Source organism: Onychostoma macrolepis, chromosome 22 (assembly GCF_012432095.1).
Source record: "Onychostoma macrolepis isolate SWU-2019 chromosome 22, ASM1243209v1, whole genome shotgun sequence".
Lineage (NCBI taxonomy): Eukaryota > Metazoa > Chordata > Actinopteri > Cypriniformes > Cyprinidae > Onychostoma > Onychostoma macrolepis.
In genome coordinates, this window is record NC_081176.1 from 31,903,852 (window position 1) to 31,921,622 (window position 17,771).

The following is a 17,771-nucleotide window of genomic DNA, read 5'->3' on the forward strand; positions in this document are numbered from 1 at the left end:
AAACATATTGATGTATTACACGTGTTATGGGAATATGTAATTGTGATTGATATTTTTATCATAATATCATTGTTAATAATAATAATAATATTGTTGTGGTTGATATGCCATATATAATCAATAATATAATATTCTAATATCATATTATATACATTAATATTATTATGATCATTATCTATTATGAGTATTATGACAATTATTATTTTTGCTTTTGTTGTTGTTTAAAGTTTCACCTGACGAGAGTAAAATATTTTTTTCACTGCAGTTTGTAAATTATTATTATTATTATTATTAGTAGTAGTAGTAGTAGTAGTAGTAGTAAAAATAATCCAAAATTAGCTTTGTTGTAAAATGGCTTTAAAATTTTTAAAATGGACCAAAAATGTTTATAAAAACTTTATGATGAAGGAAACATAAAATGTATTTTAAAATGGATTACAGTGAACAAATAATAAAAAGTATAAATAAATGGACATAAATTGAAATGTTGCAATGGTTTGCACTTTTACAGCTGCTAATATGTTGAATTTTCATTTCACACAGGACATGAATGCATGAATTTACTATCGAACAGAGACTGATGGTGTTCATTGCTCCTCGCTGCTTCTGTGTGTTTCTCCAGGGCGATCGGAGCGAACCCGCTGTACTGCGACTGCCGCCTGCGCTGGCTCTCTGACTGGGTGAAGAGCGGGTACAAGGAGCCCGGGATTGCCCGCTGCACCGGGCCGCAGGGCATGGAGGGCAAGCTGCTGCTCACCACGCCGGGAAACTCCTTCCAGTGCACAGGTGCGTGACAGAGATCGCCGTCTCAGAGAGAAAAGACCATTTCTATCAGGATTCAGCTGGAGCACCTGCTCTCCCTCAGGTCCTGTGGATCCGTCCGTGTCGGAGAAATGCAGCCTGTGTTCGTCAAACCCCTGCCAGAATCATGGCCGGTGCCACAGCGACCCGGTGCACCAGTACAAGTGCAGCTGCCCGCAGGGATACAAGGTCCTGAGCAGAAACACGTTACTGCTTCAATACGTCATGATTTAACTGCAGCACACTTAAAGAAATACTTCACCCTAAAATGAATATTTGATGAAAATGTACTCACCCTCAGGTCATCTGAGATTTAGATGAGTTTGTTTCTTCATTAGATTTGGAGAAATGTAGCATTGCATCACTTGCTCACCAATGGATGTGAATGGGTGCCGTCAGAATGAGAGTCCAATCAGCTGATAAAAACATCACAATAATCCACACCACTCCAGTCCATCAGTTAATGTCTTGTGAAGAGAAAAGCTGTGCGTTTGTGTCTTTAAACCATTGCTTCCAGCTAAAACACGAGTCCATAATCCATAATACTGGTTTCTCCATTGAAAAAGTGGTCTGTTCTGAATCAGGAGAGTAATCTGCACAGATCAAACACCGTTTACAAGCCTAAACAGCTCTAAACTAATATTGTGTTGTTTCTAGCAGCTGTTTGCACTCTCATTCTCATTGTGAATGGATGCCGTCAAAGGATGAATGAGTGAATGGGTGCCAGTGAAGAAACAGACTCATCTACATCTCGGATGAACTTTTAGCAAATTTTCATTTGCACTTTAAAGTGTTTTCACTTAAGTTTAAAGTGAATTTACGAATTTACGTATGTCCGCTAAAAAGACATTTTAGCGGAATGAACATTAAAATGGTAAAAATCTACATTAGTTTAACACTTGTTTTATTGAGAACGATTCATATATATATATATATATATATATATATATATGCATGTAAATATTTTTTTAAATATACATGCATGTGTGTGAATTTATATATACATAATAAATTTACAAAGTTCACACATATTATGTAAATAATAACTTTATTTTGGATGTGAATCATATTCACATGTTTAGTTTTCATTTTATTCTAGCTGAAGTAGTTGTGATTTGGATATGTGCTTTTGTAATTTTTATTAAAACAAAATTTAATCTTTCTCTTCAACTTTTATTTATTTTTATTTCAGTTTTAGTCATTTTAGTACTTTAACTTAAGTAAAATAAAGACAAGTTTTTTTTTAGTTTGTCATCTTTTTATTTTATCTTATCTTATCTTATCTTATCTTATCTTATCTTATCTTATCTTATCTTATCTGTTATTTATTTTAATTTTGACCGCATACAGCCAGTAAACCTGACCCTCAGGAACATTGCACTCTTAAAAATAAAGGTGCTTAAAAACTTCTTCAAGCGATGCCGTAGAAGAACAATTTTTGGTTCCACAAAGAACCATTCAGTCAAAGGTTCTTTAAAGAACCGTCTCTTTCTTACCTTTTTATAATCTGAAGAACCTTCCTTCGCCACAATGAACCTTTTGTGAAACAGAAAGGTTCTTCTATAAACATACAGTAAACACTGTTTGTGCTCGTTTCGAAATACATCGGAGAATGATTTTCTGCAGGGATGCCACAGCTTCTGTCAGTGAATCTTGATGTTTTGGAAGAGCATTGGTTTGAAAGCCTCTCTGCTGGTGTTTCTAGGGGAGAAACTGTGAGCTATCTGTCAGCGCTTGTGAAGGCGATCCATGTGTGAACGGAGGAAGCTGCTACAGCGACGAGGCTAGAAAAGGCTTCAGGTGCGAACACACACACCTCACTGCAGTTTAAAACTAGAAACAGTAGCAGTGTCTGACTCTCTGTGTGTCTCCAGCTGCTGGTGTCCCGTGGGCTTCGCGGGGCAGTTCTGTGAGGTGGATGTGGATGATTGTGTGGAGAACAAGTGTGAGAATGGCACCATCTGTGTGGACGGAGTGGGAAACTACAGCTGCGTCTGTCCGCAGCCCTTCTCAGGTCAGTGTTAGTGTGGGCCGGCTGGTTTATGCTGTGTTCTTCTGCTCTGATTGGTGAAGGAAGGGTTAATATGCGTTACAGGCCAAAAGTGTGAGGTGTACGAGGAGGATCTGTGTTATCCGGGTCAGAATCCCTGTCATCGCGAATCCACCTGCATACCCACCGTCACGGGACCCAAGTGAGCACAAGACACTAATCATGAGATGCTTGTTATAAAAATGATTGAGAAAACACTTCATATAAAATTAGTGCTGTCAAATGATTAATCGCGATTAATCGCATCCAAAATAAAAGTTTTTGTTTACATAATATATGTATGTGTACTGTGTATATTTTTATGTATTACAGCATATATTTTGAAAATGTTTACATGTATATATATTTATATTCATATAATTAATATCATATATAAATATATTTGATATATAAACGTAACATTTTTCTTAAATATATACATGCATGTGTGTGTATTTATATATACATAATAAATATACACAGTACACACACATATATTATGTAAACAAAACTTTTATTTTGGATGCATTAATCGCCTAAAACTGTATAAATATAAAATAATAAAATGTTTTATATTTATATAAAATAATATTCATATAAATATAAAAACAATTAATTGTGCTGCTTCATTTTTTTCAGGATTCTTTGACGAATAGAAATTTCAAAAGAACAGAATTTATTTTAAATAGAAATATTTGATAATATTATAAAAGTCTTTACTGTCCCTTTTGATCAATTTATTATAAAGAATTAATTTCTAAAAATAAAAATCTTTCTTACACAAAATTTTTGAATGGTAGTGTATGTTTAAATATTTTATATAAAATATAAGTAAAATATAAATATATTTATATATTATTTATATGAAATAAAATGCTACTTAAAAATAAAGTTGTTGTATAATATTCATATAAAGTATTTTTCTTTCATATTAATCACCATAAAATATTATAAATATTAAATAATATTAATACAAATATAAAATTTATTAATATTAGCATTTAAAACAGTACAGTACAGTACAGTTAATCAAAGTCATGCGATACAACCAGTATGTTGGAGGGAAAAAAAACACATAATAGATTAAAACATTTTTATAATAATAATAATAATAATTTGTCCTTTTTATGACAAGCAATGTTAGTTAGATGACTGTAAAATGTCAGGTGGTGCGACCTCCCCAAAAACTTAATGATAATTAACTTTTTACATTGAAAAATGTATTTAAAACCTTTGAATGTAATATGTGTGTGTGTGTGTGTGTGTATATATATATATATATATATATATATACAGTGGGGCAAAAAAGTATTTAGTCAGCCACCAATTGTGCAAGTTCTCCCACTTAAAAAGATGACAGAGGCCTGTGATTTTCATCATAGGTATACCTCAACTATGAGAGACAAAATGAGAAAAAAAAATCCAGAAAATCACATTGTAGGATTTTTAAAGAATTAATTGGTAAATTCCTCGGTAAAATAAGTATTTGGTCACCTACAAACAAGCAAGATTTCTGGCTCTCACAGACCTGTAACTTCTTCTTTAAGAGGCTCCTCTGTCCTCCACTCGTTACCTGTATTAATGGCATCTGTTTGAACTCGTTATCAGTATAAAAGACACCTGTCCACAACCTCAAACAGTCCAACTCCAAACTCCACCATGGCCAAGACCAAAGAGCTGTCAAAGGACACCAGAAACAAAATTGTAGACCTGCACCAGGCTGGGAAGACTGAATCTGCAATAGGTAAGCAGCTTGGTGTGAAGAAATCAACTGTGGGAGCAATTATTAGAAAATGGAAGACATACAAGACCACTGATAATCTCCTCGATCTGGAGCTCAACGCAAGATCTCACCCGTGGGGTCAAAATGATCACAAGAACTGTGAGCAAAAATCCCAGAACCACACGGGGACCTAGTGAATGACCTGCAGAGAGCTGGGACCAAAGTAACAAAGGCCTCAAATCCTGCAGTGCCAGACGTGTCCCCTGCTTAAGCCAGTACATGTCCGGCCCATCTGAAGTTTGCTAGAGAGCATTTGGATGATCCAGAAGAGGATTGGGAGAATGTCATATGGTCAGATGAAACCAAAATAGAACTTTTTGGTAAAAACTCAACTTGTCGTGTTTGGAGGAGAAAGAATGCTGAGTTGCATCCAAAGAACACCATACCTACTGTGAAGCATGGGGTGGAAACATCATGCTTTGGGGCTGTTTTTCTGCAAAGGGACCAGGACGACTGATCCGTGTAAACGAAAGAATGAATGGGGCCATGTATCGTGAGATTTTGAGTGAAAACCTCCTTCCATCAGCAAGGGCATTGAAGATGAAACGTGGCTGGGTCTTTCAGCATGACAATGATCCCAAACACACCGCCTGGCAACGAAGGAGTGGCTTCGTGAAGAAGCATTTCAAGGTCCTGGAGTGGCCTAGCCAGTCTCCAGATCTCAACCCCATCGAAAATCTTTGGAGGAGTTGAAAGTCCGTGTTGCCCAGCGACAGCCCCAAAACATTACTGCTCTAGAGGAGATCTGCATGGAGGAATGGGCCAAAATACCAGCAACAGTGTGTGAAGACTTACAGAAAACGTTTGACCTCTGTCATTGCCAACAAAGGGTATATAACAAAGTATTGAGATGAAATTTTGTTATTGACCAAATACTTATTTTCCACCATAATTTGCAAATAAATTCTTTAAAAATCCTACAATGTGATTTTCTGGATTTGTTTTCCTCATTTTGTCTCTCATAGTTGAGGTATACCTATGATGAAAATTACAGGCCTCTCTCATCTTTTTAAGTGGGAGAACTTGCACAATTGGTGGCTGACTAAATACTTTTTTGCCCCACTGTATATATATATATATATATATATATATATATATATGGTATTTAGGAAAATAAAATAAATAGGCTAGCATTTTATCAACTTTTAAAGGGAGTAGAAAGTGTTTCTGATAAAGAAAAAATCAACTAACTTGTTCTTTCACCTGATGAATTTTGCTCCTCTTCTGAGTCACTCCGTAGGAATGTTGTTTCTATTCATGATCCTGTTTATGGCAAATATTTGCTGTCGTGTTTGAATAGGCCTTTCAGCTGAAAAGCAGCATTTAAGGTCATTCAAATAATGAAGTAAATTAGATTTCTGACCTGTAATGAAAGCGTGTGTTTGTGTTTAGGTGCATCTGTCCGCTGGGTTTTGTGGGCGATGACTGCAGTGTGGATTATAATGAATGTGAGGGTCATTACTGTCAGAACGGAGCACGCTGTGTGGATCATGTGGCCGGATACACATGCATCTGTCCTCAGGGCTACAGGTGAGTCAAAACCACTTCATATTACAGTCAAATTCATTTCATTTCATTGTCATGGTTATTTAATATGTAAGACTAATATCAAATATATTAAGCTTGAAGTATACTAATGTGATATTCTATATATAATTTCAAGTATTTAATGTAACGTAACATTAAAATGTTTTAGATACAGTGAACAATTTTTTTTCTTATTTTAAATGCTTATTTAATAGAATTTTTAAGAAATAAAATATTTCATTATAACATAATGTTAAAAATCTTCTCAGTGTTTCTATATTTTCATGTTAATCCATGTTTCTTTTTCACTGTAAAAATATTAAGTAGTCCTGCCTATTAATATCTGTCAATAACATGACACTAATTTATTATATTAATTAATTCAAAAATACATTAAAATCCAGTTAATACATACGATGACTTAAATATGCCTCTTAATGATGAAAATGTTTTAATTTCTGAATTAAAATTTCATTTTGATATTTTTGAGATGCTTAAATAATTTGTTATAATCTTTTAATATGATTTCTATTTTGTTAAAATATTATATAATTTTCAATGTGATGTCTAGATCAATTGTATTTATATTACATGATTAGATAGATAGATATAGATGGATAGATATAGATATAATAAAATATTATAAATGATTTTTATTTATTGATGAATAGGAATTAAAAAACAGGTGTATTTGAAGGTATAATTTATATATTATTTATATTATTCTATTATATATCATAAAATATTATAAATATTAATTAATGTTACTATAAATATGAAAAAACTATTATTATTAATGTAAAACCATCCACTAAATCAAAGTCATGTGGTACAACCAAGATGTAGAAACATGCAGGAAAAACACAACAACAACAACAATAATAATAATTTGACCTTTTTATTACAAGTAAGATTAATTCAGCTTTTAAAACGTCATGTGGTGCAACTCCCCAAAAATGTAACGATGAATTAATAATTCATGATATTTTATAAAATATACCTTTTTACATTGAAAAATGCATTTAAATCTTTTTAAGAAATAAATTATTACATTTGAATACTTGTATCGAAGGTTTAACTAAAATATGTTATTACTTTTTAAGTATTGGTTACACTACATGACATTGTTAGAGTATATAAATGTAAACTTTTATTAACAATCATATAAAAGTGTTTCAAACCAACATTAATACACAGAACACAGTTTTAACATTTAATTTTACATTTAGTCATTTAGCAGAGGCTTTTATCCAAAGCGACTTACAAATGAGGACAATGGAAGCAATCAAAATCAACAAAAGAGCAATGGTATGCAAGTGCTATAACAAGTCTCAGTTACCTTAACGCAGTACAAGGTTGTTTTTAAATTATATAATAAATAAAAAGAAAACAGATAGAATAGAAAAAGAATAGAGCAAGCTAGTGTTAGAGGCCCTTTTTTTAAAAACAAGATCTGTCTTTTTCTTTATTACGGACACTCTTGTTCGTCATCTGTAGCGTGATTTGTACAGTATTTTATGCAGTGGTTTATGATGGCGTGTTGTTTGGTGGCAGCGGTCGTCTGTGTGAAGTGTCTCTCTTGGCTCCGGAGGGCTGCGAGCAGCTGCTCTGTGAGAACGGCGCCCCCTGTGTGGAGAGCACCGGTACTGCAGCCTGTCAGTGTCTGCCGGGGTTCGGCGGGCCGCGCTGCGAAAAACTGCTCAGCGTCAACTTCATCGACAGAGACTCGTACCTTCTGCTCAACGACGTCAAGAACCGGCCGCAGACCAACATCACGCTACAGGTGCGGTCCGTTCTGCAGGAAAGAAACCAGTTAACCGCTGTTTGTGTAAAAGTAAACGTGCTGTGTAAATGACACAAATAAGTAAATAAATAAAATTGTAAATATATGTTAATAAATAAATATTGCAAATATATACAAATAAGTAAATATATGCTTATATATAATTATATTATCACTTATACATATTAAAAGAGATATATAAGAGATATTTACTGTAGCCTATCTATAATTTTTTTTCCACATGTGGCAGCATATTTGTGAACTATTACTCACATTAAACCACACAAACATGCGTATTAATGTTTAATTTATGATAATGCGAGAGAGACAGAGACCTTCACCATATGCCCAAAATATAAAGCTAAAACAGCTCCATAATTAAATAATTTCGGTCCAAGCATATGCTTTGGATTCATTTTCTCTGACCTTGGCACATGAAACATCTGCTGAATGAGTAAATGTAAATGTAATTTTAACAGCCATATGTCAGAGTAATTGTCATATTTTTATGTTTCTGCTATTTTTAGATTTAAGGATGCAATACAAAGCATACAGTGAAACACACAAGACATACGAAACACTCTCATTTACAGCTGCATTACATTATTATGGTTATGGAAATCAATCAATTATTAACCACTGGTATATATTAGCACCACATGGTTAATGTAAAGAAAAATATTTAATATAAAATATTTTTTAATTTAAGTAACATTTTATATTTATATATTTAAGTAACATAAGTAACATTTAATATATATTATATACTTAACATGTAAATACATTTTATATAAAATATTTAGACACTATTATTCATAAGTTTGTTTGTTTTTTCTGGAAAGAAATTGAGCAAGGATGCATTAAATTGATCAGAAGTGACAGTAAAGGCATTTATAACAAACAAATAAAATTACGAATTTTATTACTATTAATTGCATATTATTAGCCACTAAAATATACATTTGTACAGCATGGTTAGTAAATGTAGTAAATATGTAATGTAATGTAGTACATATTTAAGCAAATATAAATAAATAAAAAAGAAATTATAAATACATAATAAAAAGCAAATATTTAATATAATACAATTTAAATAACTTTTTAAGTAACAAGATTTTAAGTTAGCTTTTCTTAATACAGAGATAATATATAAATACATATATATTTTGTATAAATGTTTAGAAATATCTAGGAATATAAATATTTAAACACTGTCGTCATAGGTTTTTTTTTTTAAGAAATTGCATTTTTTGTTTTTTAAAAAGGATGCATTAAATTGATCAAAAATGACAGTCAAAAGACATTTATAGTGTTACAAAAGATTTCTATTTCCAATTAAATCTTTTTAACTTTCATTGAATTATCCTGAAAAAAAATTATTATGGTACAAAAAATTCTTAGTAGCACAACGGTTGAATCTTGATAATAATCGGAAATATTTTTTGAGCAGCAAATCAGCATATTAGAATGATTTCCGAAGGATCACGTGACAGTGAAGACTGGAGTAATGATGCTGAAAATTCAGCTTTGATCACAGAAATAAATTACAGTTTAACAGATATTCACATAGAAAACAGTTATAATAATAATAATATTTCAGAATTTTACAGTTTTTTTTAATGTGTTTTTGATCAAATAAATGCAGCCTCGGTTGAGCATAATGTCAAATATGTAAAGAAACCTCAAACATTTGAGCAGTACTCTTGTGTTTGGACTCTTTCTCTCAGGTCTCCACAGCAGAAGACAATGGGATTCTTCTCTACAATGGCGTCGACGACCACATCGCAGTAGAGTTACACGACGGCCGTGTTAAAGTGACCTACGACGCAGGAAATCAGCCAGGAAGCACCATTTACAGGTTTACATTAAAGATCACGCTCCACATTTAACATGTCAATACACCTGCTGTAATTCACTGCTTGTTTCCACAGCTCGGAGACAGTGAACGACGGACGCTTTCACACCGTCGAGCTGGTGACTTATGACCGGATGGTCAACCTCTCTGTGGACGGAGGGCTTCCTACCACTCTTGACAGCTTGGGACACGTCCAGCCCCTCACCAGAGATGCCCCGCTATACGTCGGCGGTAAATTTTCCACCTTCAACTGTGAATAGTGATCCTATTTGACTGCAAAAAATAATTAATTGGATGAACTCATTTTAATTGAGGGAAGGATTTCCATCCAATAAATATGTGTAGCCCCAACTCATAAAAAACAAAAACATGCAATTAGGGGTGTGCAATATCGTCTGCGATAATATCGTAATTGTTGTTTTAACGATGTGCGATTTGACATTATTGAGTATTTCGCAAAAACCTTTCAAAACACACCTACAGAGCGCACGCATTCATTACGTGAAGTCTAGACTTAAACTGTGCATGCGCGTTTAGAGTGCATTCTTTCACTGCATGATTCTGTCTATTAAAATACATTTACAATGATCACAAAATTTAAGATATGGGGACAGAAAATTTTTATATTTATATAATTTCATATAGTTAATCAATATCACACAGAGAGTGCCGTTTTTTTCTCCAAAAATTACCATGATTACAAATGTAATATTGAATTTTTACAACAGTTCAATAAACAAGAAGTTATAATTAAGGGACTTAAGTTTTAGACACACACCATATTTCCTGCTTTTGTGCTATTTCGACAACAAAAATAATTCCAAACACAGCCACAGCACTGTTTTGCGTCTCTGAGCAACGTGACGGTGTTTTTGTTCCTGAATGAATCAACTGTTTAAATGATTCAGTTCAATCGCAATGACTCACTTATTTACAGTGACTTGCTGTCAACTACTGGCAGTTTTAATTTCACACTCAGAGTATCTTTTATTATTTAAATAATTGCAAAAATGTTATGTTTCAAAACATTTATGCATTTGTAATTGCAGGTTAAATGCATTCATGTTCTGCACTAAAGAGTAGTGTGTAAAAACATCTAAATGCCACTTCAGATGCAGCTTTTGTGTTTCCTCTGCATTGCAAAGGTGAATTTGATTGATACTGATTTCATTTGCTTGGTAACAGCCCCGATGTCTTCTTCAAATGTCTTAGCCAAATGCAACTGTTTCAAGTAGGGTGTGCGATATTGACAAAAAATAATATCTTGATATTTTCTGGGTTTTATCGATAATGATAATTAGACGATATTTTGCGGAGTGTGTTATTGTGCTGGTATCTCAAGGACTACCGTGGACAGCTGACTCCTAAAGTTTTTGATATTCTTCATATTCAGTGTGGTGGTCAGTTCACACTTATAGAAAATAATATTTTCCAATACGTTTAAACTGATTTTTACATTTTATGGGCATTTTTACCTTTATTTTTTTTAACTTTTTTTCCCCCCCTAAAAGTGTCCATTATCTTTTGAGTCAAATTCTTACATTTAATCAGTGAATTATGAAATCAGTATCAACAAAATGAATCTTTGCAATGCAGAGGAAACACAGAAGCTGCATCTGAAGTGGCATTTAGATGTATTTACACATGCAGGACATGAATGCAATTACAAATGCATAAAACGTTGAATACTGATATTTGAAATTATTTAAATAATAAAAGATGCTCCGAATGTGAAATTAAAACCACCAGTAGGTGGCAGCAAGTCACTGTTAATAAGCGAGTCATTGCAATTGAACCGAATCATTTAAACGGTTGGTTGATTCATTCAGGAACGAAACACATGTTGCTTAGAGATGCAAAACAGTGCTGTGGCTGTGTTTGGAATTATTTTTTGTTGTCAAAATACCGGAAAATAAACAGGAAATATAAAAAATCAATATCACATTGTAATCATTTTTGGAGAAAATCACTCTTCGTTTGAAATTGATTAACTATATGAAGTGGTATATATATATATTTTCTGCCACCATGTCTTGAATTTGTGATCTTTTGTGATCATTCTAAATGTATTTTAATAGATTGAATCATGCAGTGAAAGAACACACTCTAAATGCGCACGCGCACTAATCTAGACTTCATCACGTAATGTATGCGTGCGCTCTGTAGGTGTGTTTTGAATGGTTGTTGCAAAATACTCGATAATGTCAAATCGCACATCGTTAAAACAACATTTACGATATTATCGCAGACGATATATTTCGCACACCCCTAGTTTCAAATCCGTTTAACACAATGTAATTGTTTAAATGGGAAACCTAACATAATGGTGTTAAATGAAAGTTTTTTTAAAAATAAACTGAACAGTGTTGTAAAATCTTTTTTTTTTTTTTTTTTTAGTGTATCTCTAAATGCGTGTTTTATCCATCAGGAATGCCTGAAAATGCGCAGTTGCTGTCTTTGAACCAGTGGCCGTCTCTCAACGGCTCCAGTTTTCAGGGCTGCATACGAAACCTGTACATCAATAACGAGCTGCAGGACTTCACGCACACGCAGATGAAGCCGGGAGTGGTGCCGGGCTGCCAGGCCTGTCAGGAGCTGCGCTGCGTGAACGGATTGTGTCAGCTGGACTCCGCCGCCGGGCCCGTGTGCCGCTGTCAGCCGGAATGGGGTGGCCCGCACTGCGATCAGGCCCTGCAGGCAGCCGCCACCAACCCCTGCCAGAAAAACAAGTGCGTTTAAAAGAGAAGAAAATGTGACCCTGCACCACAAAACCAGTCATAAGGGTCAATTTTCTGAAATTGAGATTTATACATCATCTGAAAGCTGAATAAATAAGCTTGCCATTGATGAATTTGTTAGAATAGGACAATATTTGGCTGAGATACAACTATTTGAAAATCTGGAATCTGAGGCTGCAAAAAAATAAAAATATTGAGAAAATCGCCTTTAAAGTTGTCCATATAAAGTCCTTAGCAATGCATATTACTAAACAAAAATTAAGTTTTGATATATTTACAGTAGGAGATTATCTTCAAGGAAGATGATCTTTACTTAATATCCTAATGATTTTTGGCATAAAAGAAAAATCTATAATTTTGACCCATACAATGTATTGTTGGCTATTGCTGCAAATATCCCCGTGCTACTTATGACTGATTTTGTGCTCCAGGGTCACATATAATAGTTTCACATTTAATTTCTTAAGGTTATTTAATACGAAAGCCTAATATAAAATATATTAGATTTTAAATATATTAATGTAACATCAAATATTTAATTTCAAATATTAAAAATGTTTATTATATAATATGTAAAATGTTTTTAAATAGAAATATATAAAAATATTTTATAGATAAAATACAAATCTTATATATAAGATAAATATATAAATAATATTTTTTCTATTTTATATATTATGCTTTTATATAACATGTGGTAATGCCAGCTGAATGTTTCTATTTACAGTAAATGATTTAATTTTATGATATATACATATTATTTATATACAACCCGAATTCCGGAAATGTTGGGACGTTTTTTAAATTTGAATAAAATGAAAGCTAAAAGACTTTCAAATCACATGAGCCAATATTTTATTCACAATAGAACATAGTAAATGTTTAATCGGATAACTTTTACGCTTTTATCCACTAAATGAGCTCATTTCAAATTTGATGCCTGCTACAGGTCTCAAAAAAGTTGGTACGGAAGCAACAAAGGGCTCAAAAAGCATCAGATCTGTAACATGATTGGCTCTCTAAGACATCCTTTTTATAGCTAGAGTCTCTCAGAAGTAAAGATGGGCAGAGGCTCTCCAATCTGTGAAAGAGTGCGTAAAAAGATTGTGGAATACTTTAAAAACAATGTTCCTCAACGTCAAATTGCAAAGGCTTTGCAAATCTCATCATCTACAGTGCATAACATCATCAAAAGATTCAGAGAAACTGGAGAACTCTCTGTGCGTAAGGGACAAGACCGAAGAACTTTATTGGATGCCGTGGTCTTCGGGCCCTCAGACGACACTGCATCACTCATCGGCATGATTCTGTCATTGACATTACTAAATGGGCCCAGGAATACTTTCAGAAACCACTGTCGGTAAACACAATCCGCCGTGTCATCTGAAGATGCCAACTAAAGCTCTATCATGCAAAAAGGAAGCCATATGTGAACATGATCCAGAAGCACCGTCGTGTCCTGTGGGCCAAGGCTCATTTAAAATGGACTGTTTCAAAGTGGAAAAGTGTTCTATGGTCAGATGAGTCCAAATTTGACATTCTTGTTGGAAATCACGGATATCGTGCATAAGTGCATACGGTCTGGGCAGCTTGTATGTTTTGGAATGCACTATGAATTCTGAAAGGTATATAAAGGTTTTAGAGCAACATATGCTCCCCTCCAGATGACGTCTATTTCAGAGAAGGCCTTGTGTATTTCAGCAGGACAATGCAAAACTACATACTGCAGCTATTACAACAGCATGGCTTCGTAGTAGAAGAGTCTGGGTGCTGAATTGGCCTGCCTGCAGTCCAGATCTTTCACCTACAGAGAACATTTGGCGCATCATTAAACGAAAAATACGTCAAAGACGACCACAAACTCTTCAGCAGCTGGAAACCTATATCAGGCAAGAATTGGACCAAATTCCAACAAACTCCAGAAACTCATAACCTCGATGCCCAGACATCTTCAAACTGTTTTGAAAAGAAGAGGAGATGCTACACTATGGTAAACATGCCCCCGTCCCAACTATCTGTAGCAGGCATCAAATTTGAAATGAGCTCATTTAGTGGATAAAATTGTAAAATTTCTCAGTTTAAACATTTGTTATGTTATGTTCTATTGTGAATAAAATATTGGCTCATGTGATTTGAAATTCTTTTAGTTTGAATTTTATTCAAATATAAAACATTCCAATACATCTATATTCTAAAATATCTGTAATATTATTTAATTAAAAAAATTACATTAGGCCTTTACATTAAATAACCATGTGGTAAAGTCAATTGAATGTTTTAATTAAAAAACAAACAAACATGTTAATAATTTTTATAGAAACATATACAGTAAGTAAAATAATTTCTTACATAAAAAAATTACATTTTACACAAGCTGAAATATGAAAACACATTTTCTATTATATATAAAACTATTTAATAGGAATTACCACAAGGATATTTGAAATAAAAGCATAATGTGATTATTTCAACTATTTGGGCTATGCCTACTTTCGTGTAGTAATTTAATTTTGTAATATAAAAACAGTACTATCCAGTTAACTTGTGTGAACTATTCCATTAATATGATATAAATCACTGTTGTACCGACAACTCCTATTTAGGCAGTTTATAATCATAAGGCCAGATTTACTAACAGCTTGTGCCAATGCAAACCGTCTTTTGACGTTAAAAATCTACTGTCAGGATTTACTAAAGACGCGCTGAGAAACAGTAATTTTTTGCAACTGATCTTATTTGTTTATACGCATTTGTAGGAGTTTCATTTTCAGACACAAAATTTATGGGAACAGAATCACACAACATGTTTTACTAAGGTTTGCGTTAATTTACTGCTATTTGTGCCATTATTTATCAGTCAAAAAAGTGTCTTAACCCATTTAGTGCCTGTGTTTTTAGTAGATTTAGGCAATTTTTTTGGCATTGCGCTCTCATGCTAATTGGCCCCGTTTAGTAAATTTACATTTACATTTACATTTATGCATTTAGCAGACGCTTTTATCCAAAGCGACTTACATTGCATTCAAGTTACAGTTTTTACATTTTATCAGCTCAGCTTAAATCTGGTCCCTGGTCTAAACCCGAGTGTCCTCTCTCTTGCTGTAAGGTGTGTTCACGGCACCTGTGTCCCGGTGGACCTGCAGTCGTACCGCTGCGAGTGTGTGGACGGTTTCCACGGACCCCTGTGCGCTCAAGAGGACGAGTCCCCCGGCCCCTGTGCGGCGCTCTCATGCCAGCACGGCTTCTGCGTGGAATCACCCACGGGACAGGCGCAGTGCATTTGCGACAGCGGCTACAGCGGCCAGCTTTGCGACACAGGTAAACCATGCTCATTTACACCACAAACGATTATTATAAACCATATAATAACCATATAACCATAACCTGCGATTTCTGCCGAGAGTAGGGGTGTTCGATATGACGATTTTTGATCGTGGACTATAAAAATGTCTCCACGATTTGCTTTTTTGAAGAAATATCGTAGTATCGTACTTCAGCGCGCATTCTATCAGCAGTTCTGGCGCCGCCGTCTCTGTACAACGCCACGTACAGTGTTAACTCAGCGGTGGAGTTACTCTCACGGGACACTGCACTTATTCGCAGTCACCAAAAGTACATTATCTGCATCTGCTTCAAAGACTTACTGGTTAAACATTTCATTCGTGTGCTGTTCTGACGAGCGCCTTTTCTGAGCACATACACCCAAAGCGCGTGCTCCAAAAAGCCCGTCAAACAGTGCCTGATTACTGAACTAAGTTATGTTTTGTGCTAATACTGTCAAAACACACCAGGTTTATGTATAGACTCAGTTGGTTATGTGTAAAATGAAGGTAAACAGCTGAGAGAAACACATGCGTGCTTGTATATTAGATGCGTGCAGGTCTTAAAGGGACAGTACTAATTTAGTAGTACTACTAAAGATGCTGCCGACTGTAATTAAAGGGACAGTTCACCGTAAAATTTTAATTTTGTCATTATTTACTCACTCACATGTTGTCCCAAACCTGTATTAATTTCTTTCTTGCGCTGAACACAAAAGAAGATATTTTGAAGAATGTGGGTAACCAAACAGTTGCTGGTTCACATTGACTAACAGTAGGGAAAAAAATACTATGGAAGTCACTGTAGACCAGGAACTGTTTGGTTTTCCACATTCTTCAAAATAGCATTTATTTTCAGCAGAAGAAACTCGTTCAGGTTTAAAACAACTTTTGAGTGAGTAAATGAAGGTATAAAAATCAAACACTAGCCTATTTTAATTTTGGGGTGAATTATTCCTTTAATGTTAATAAAACACTAAACACAAAGAGAAACATCACTCAACATCATCTTTGCTCTCATTTTTTAATAACAAAGATAAAATAATGACAACGATTTTTATCTTCACCTACTTTGGCCTAAATATCCGCCATACTTTTTTATATTTTGTTACCTTGAAAGGCTTTGTCTTTATAATAGGGAAATTAGTCTGGCTGTACTGCTCAAACAACTTGGAAAATAGAAAATCCAACATGACAAAGAATTGTGATAATATTGTGAATCGTGATATTTCTAAAAAAAAAATCGTGATATTTTTGCCATATTGCCCACCCCCTAGCTGAGGGGGACCAAACCCATACAAACCACCCCCCCTTTTCCCCTGCCCCTCCAGAGGTCTGTGCATGCCACTGACTGATTACATGTAATCTGGATTATGTAATCAGATTCCCAAAATTAAGTACTTGTAATTAGATTAAATTACATTTTAAAGTACTTGTAATCAGACTACAGTTACTTTTTTATTGATTACATGATATTATTCAAACAATAACAATAAATTATTAATAATTAATTGATTTTCCCTAATTCATCTTTTAAATGTTCCTTTTTAATATAGCCTACCACGTAAATACACTCAGAAAGTCTTCCAGTTTTGTTGACATTCACACAAAGACCAGTCATTAGTCAGGTGGATATAACTGCACAGAAAATTGAAAGGTCTCACAGCATTTGACCACTGGATTTACAAAAATCATTTTAAAAATCAGTTTTAAGAAATGTTTTCTCAACATTTCAACTACTGATGAACACATTAATTTTTATTTGAATTATCACTCAGTAGGTTATTTAACCATGTATTACTATGTCTTTGGAAGGCTTTTTTTCTTCTTTCAAACACATTAAAGTGCACATTCACAGTATTTCTTATTTACATGTAGTGCAGGGATTCCCAAAACTTTGTCTCTTTCATCTAATATATTTATTTGAATTCCCCC

At 34.0% G+C, this 17,771-nt stretch overlaps 1 protein-coding gene across 1 annotated transcript in view; it reads left to right on the plus strand.

Annotated features, from left to right (window-relative positions):
• Positions 1 to 17,771, plus strand: part of slit1b (slit homolog 1b (Drosophila)) — a 58,138-nt gene that overhangs the window by 35,873 nt on the left and 4,494 nt on the right. Inside the window, exons 28-38 of the mRNA XM_058759928.1 lie at positions 623 to 786; positions 866 to 990; positions 2,507 to 2,601; positions 2,676 to 2,815; positions 2,897 to 2,993; positions 6,006 to 6,143; positions 7,695 to 7,923; positions 9,651 to 9,781; positions 9,855 to 10,009; positions 12,207 to 12,507; positions 15,623 to 15,834. Coding sequence (XP_058615911.1) covers positions 623 to 786; positions 866 to 990; positions 2,507 to 2,601; positions 2,676 to 2,815; positions 2,897 to 2,993; positions 6,006 to 6,143; positions 7,695 to 7,923; positions 9,651 to 9,781; positions 9,855 to 10,009; positions 12,207 to 12,507; positions 15,623 to 15,834 — 1,787 coding nt within the window. The remainder of the gene's footprint in view (positions 1 to 622; positions 787 to 865; positions 991 to 2,506; positions 2,602 to 2,675; positions 2,816 to 2,896; positions 2,994 to 6,005; positions 6,144 to 7,694; positions 7,924 to 9,650; positions 9,782 to 9,854; positions 10,010 to 12,206; positions 12,508 to 15,622; positions 15,835 to 17,771) is intronic.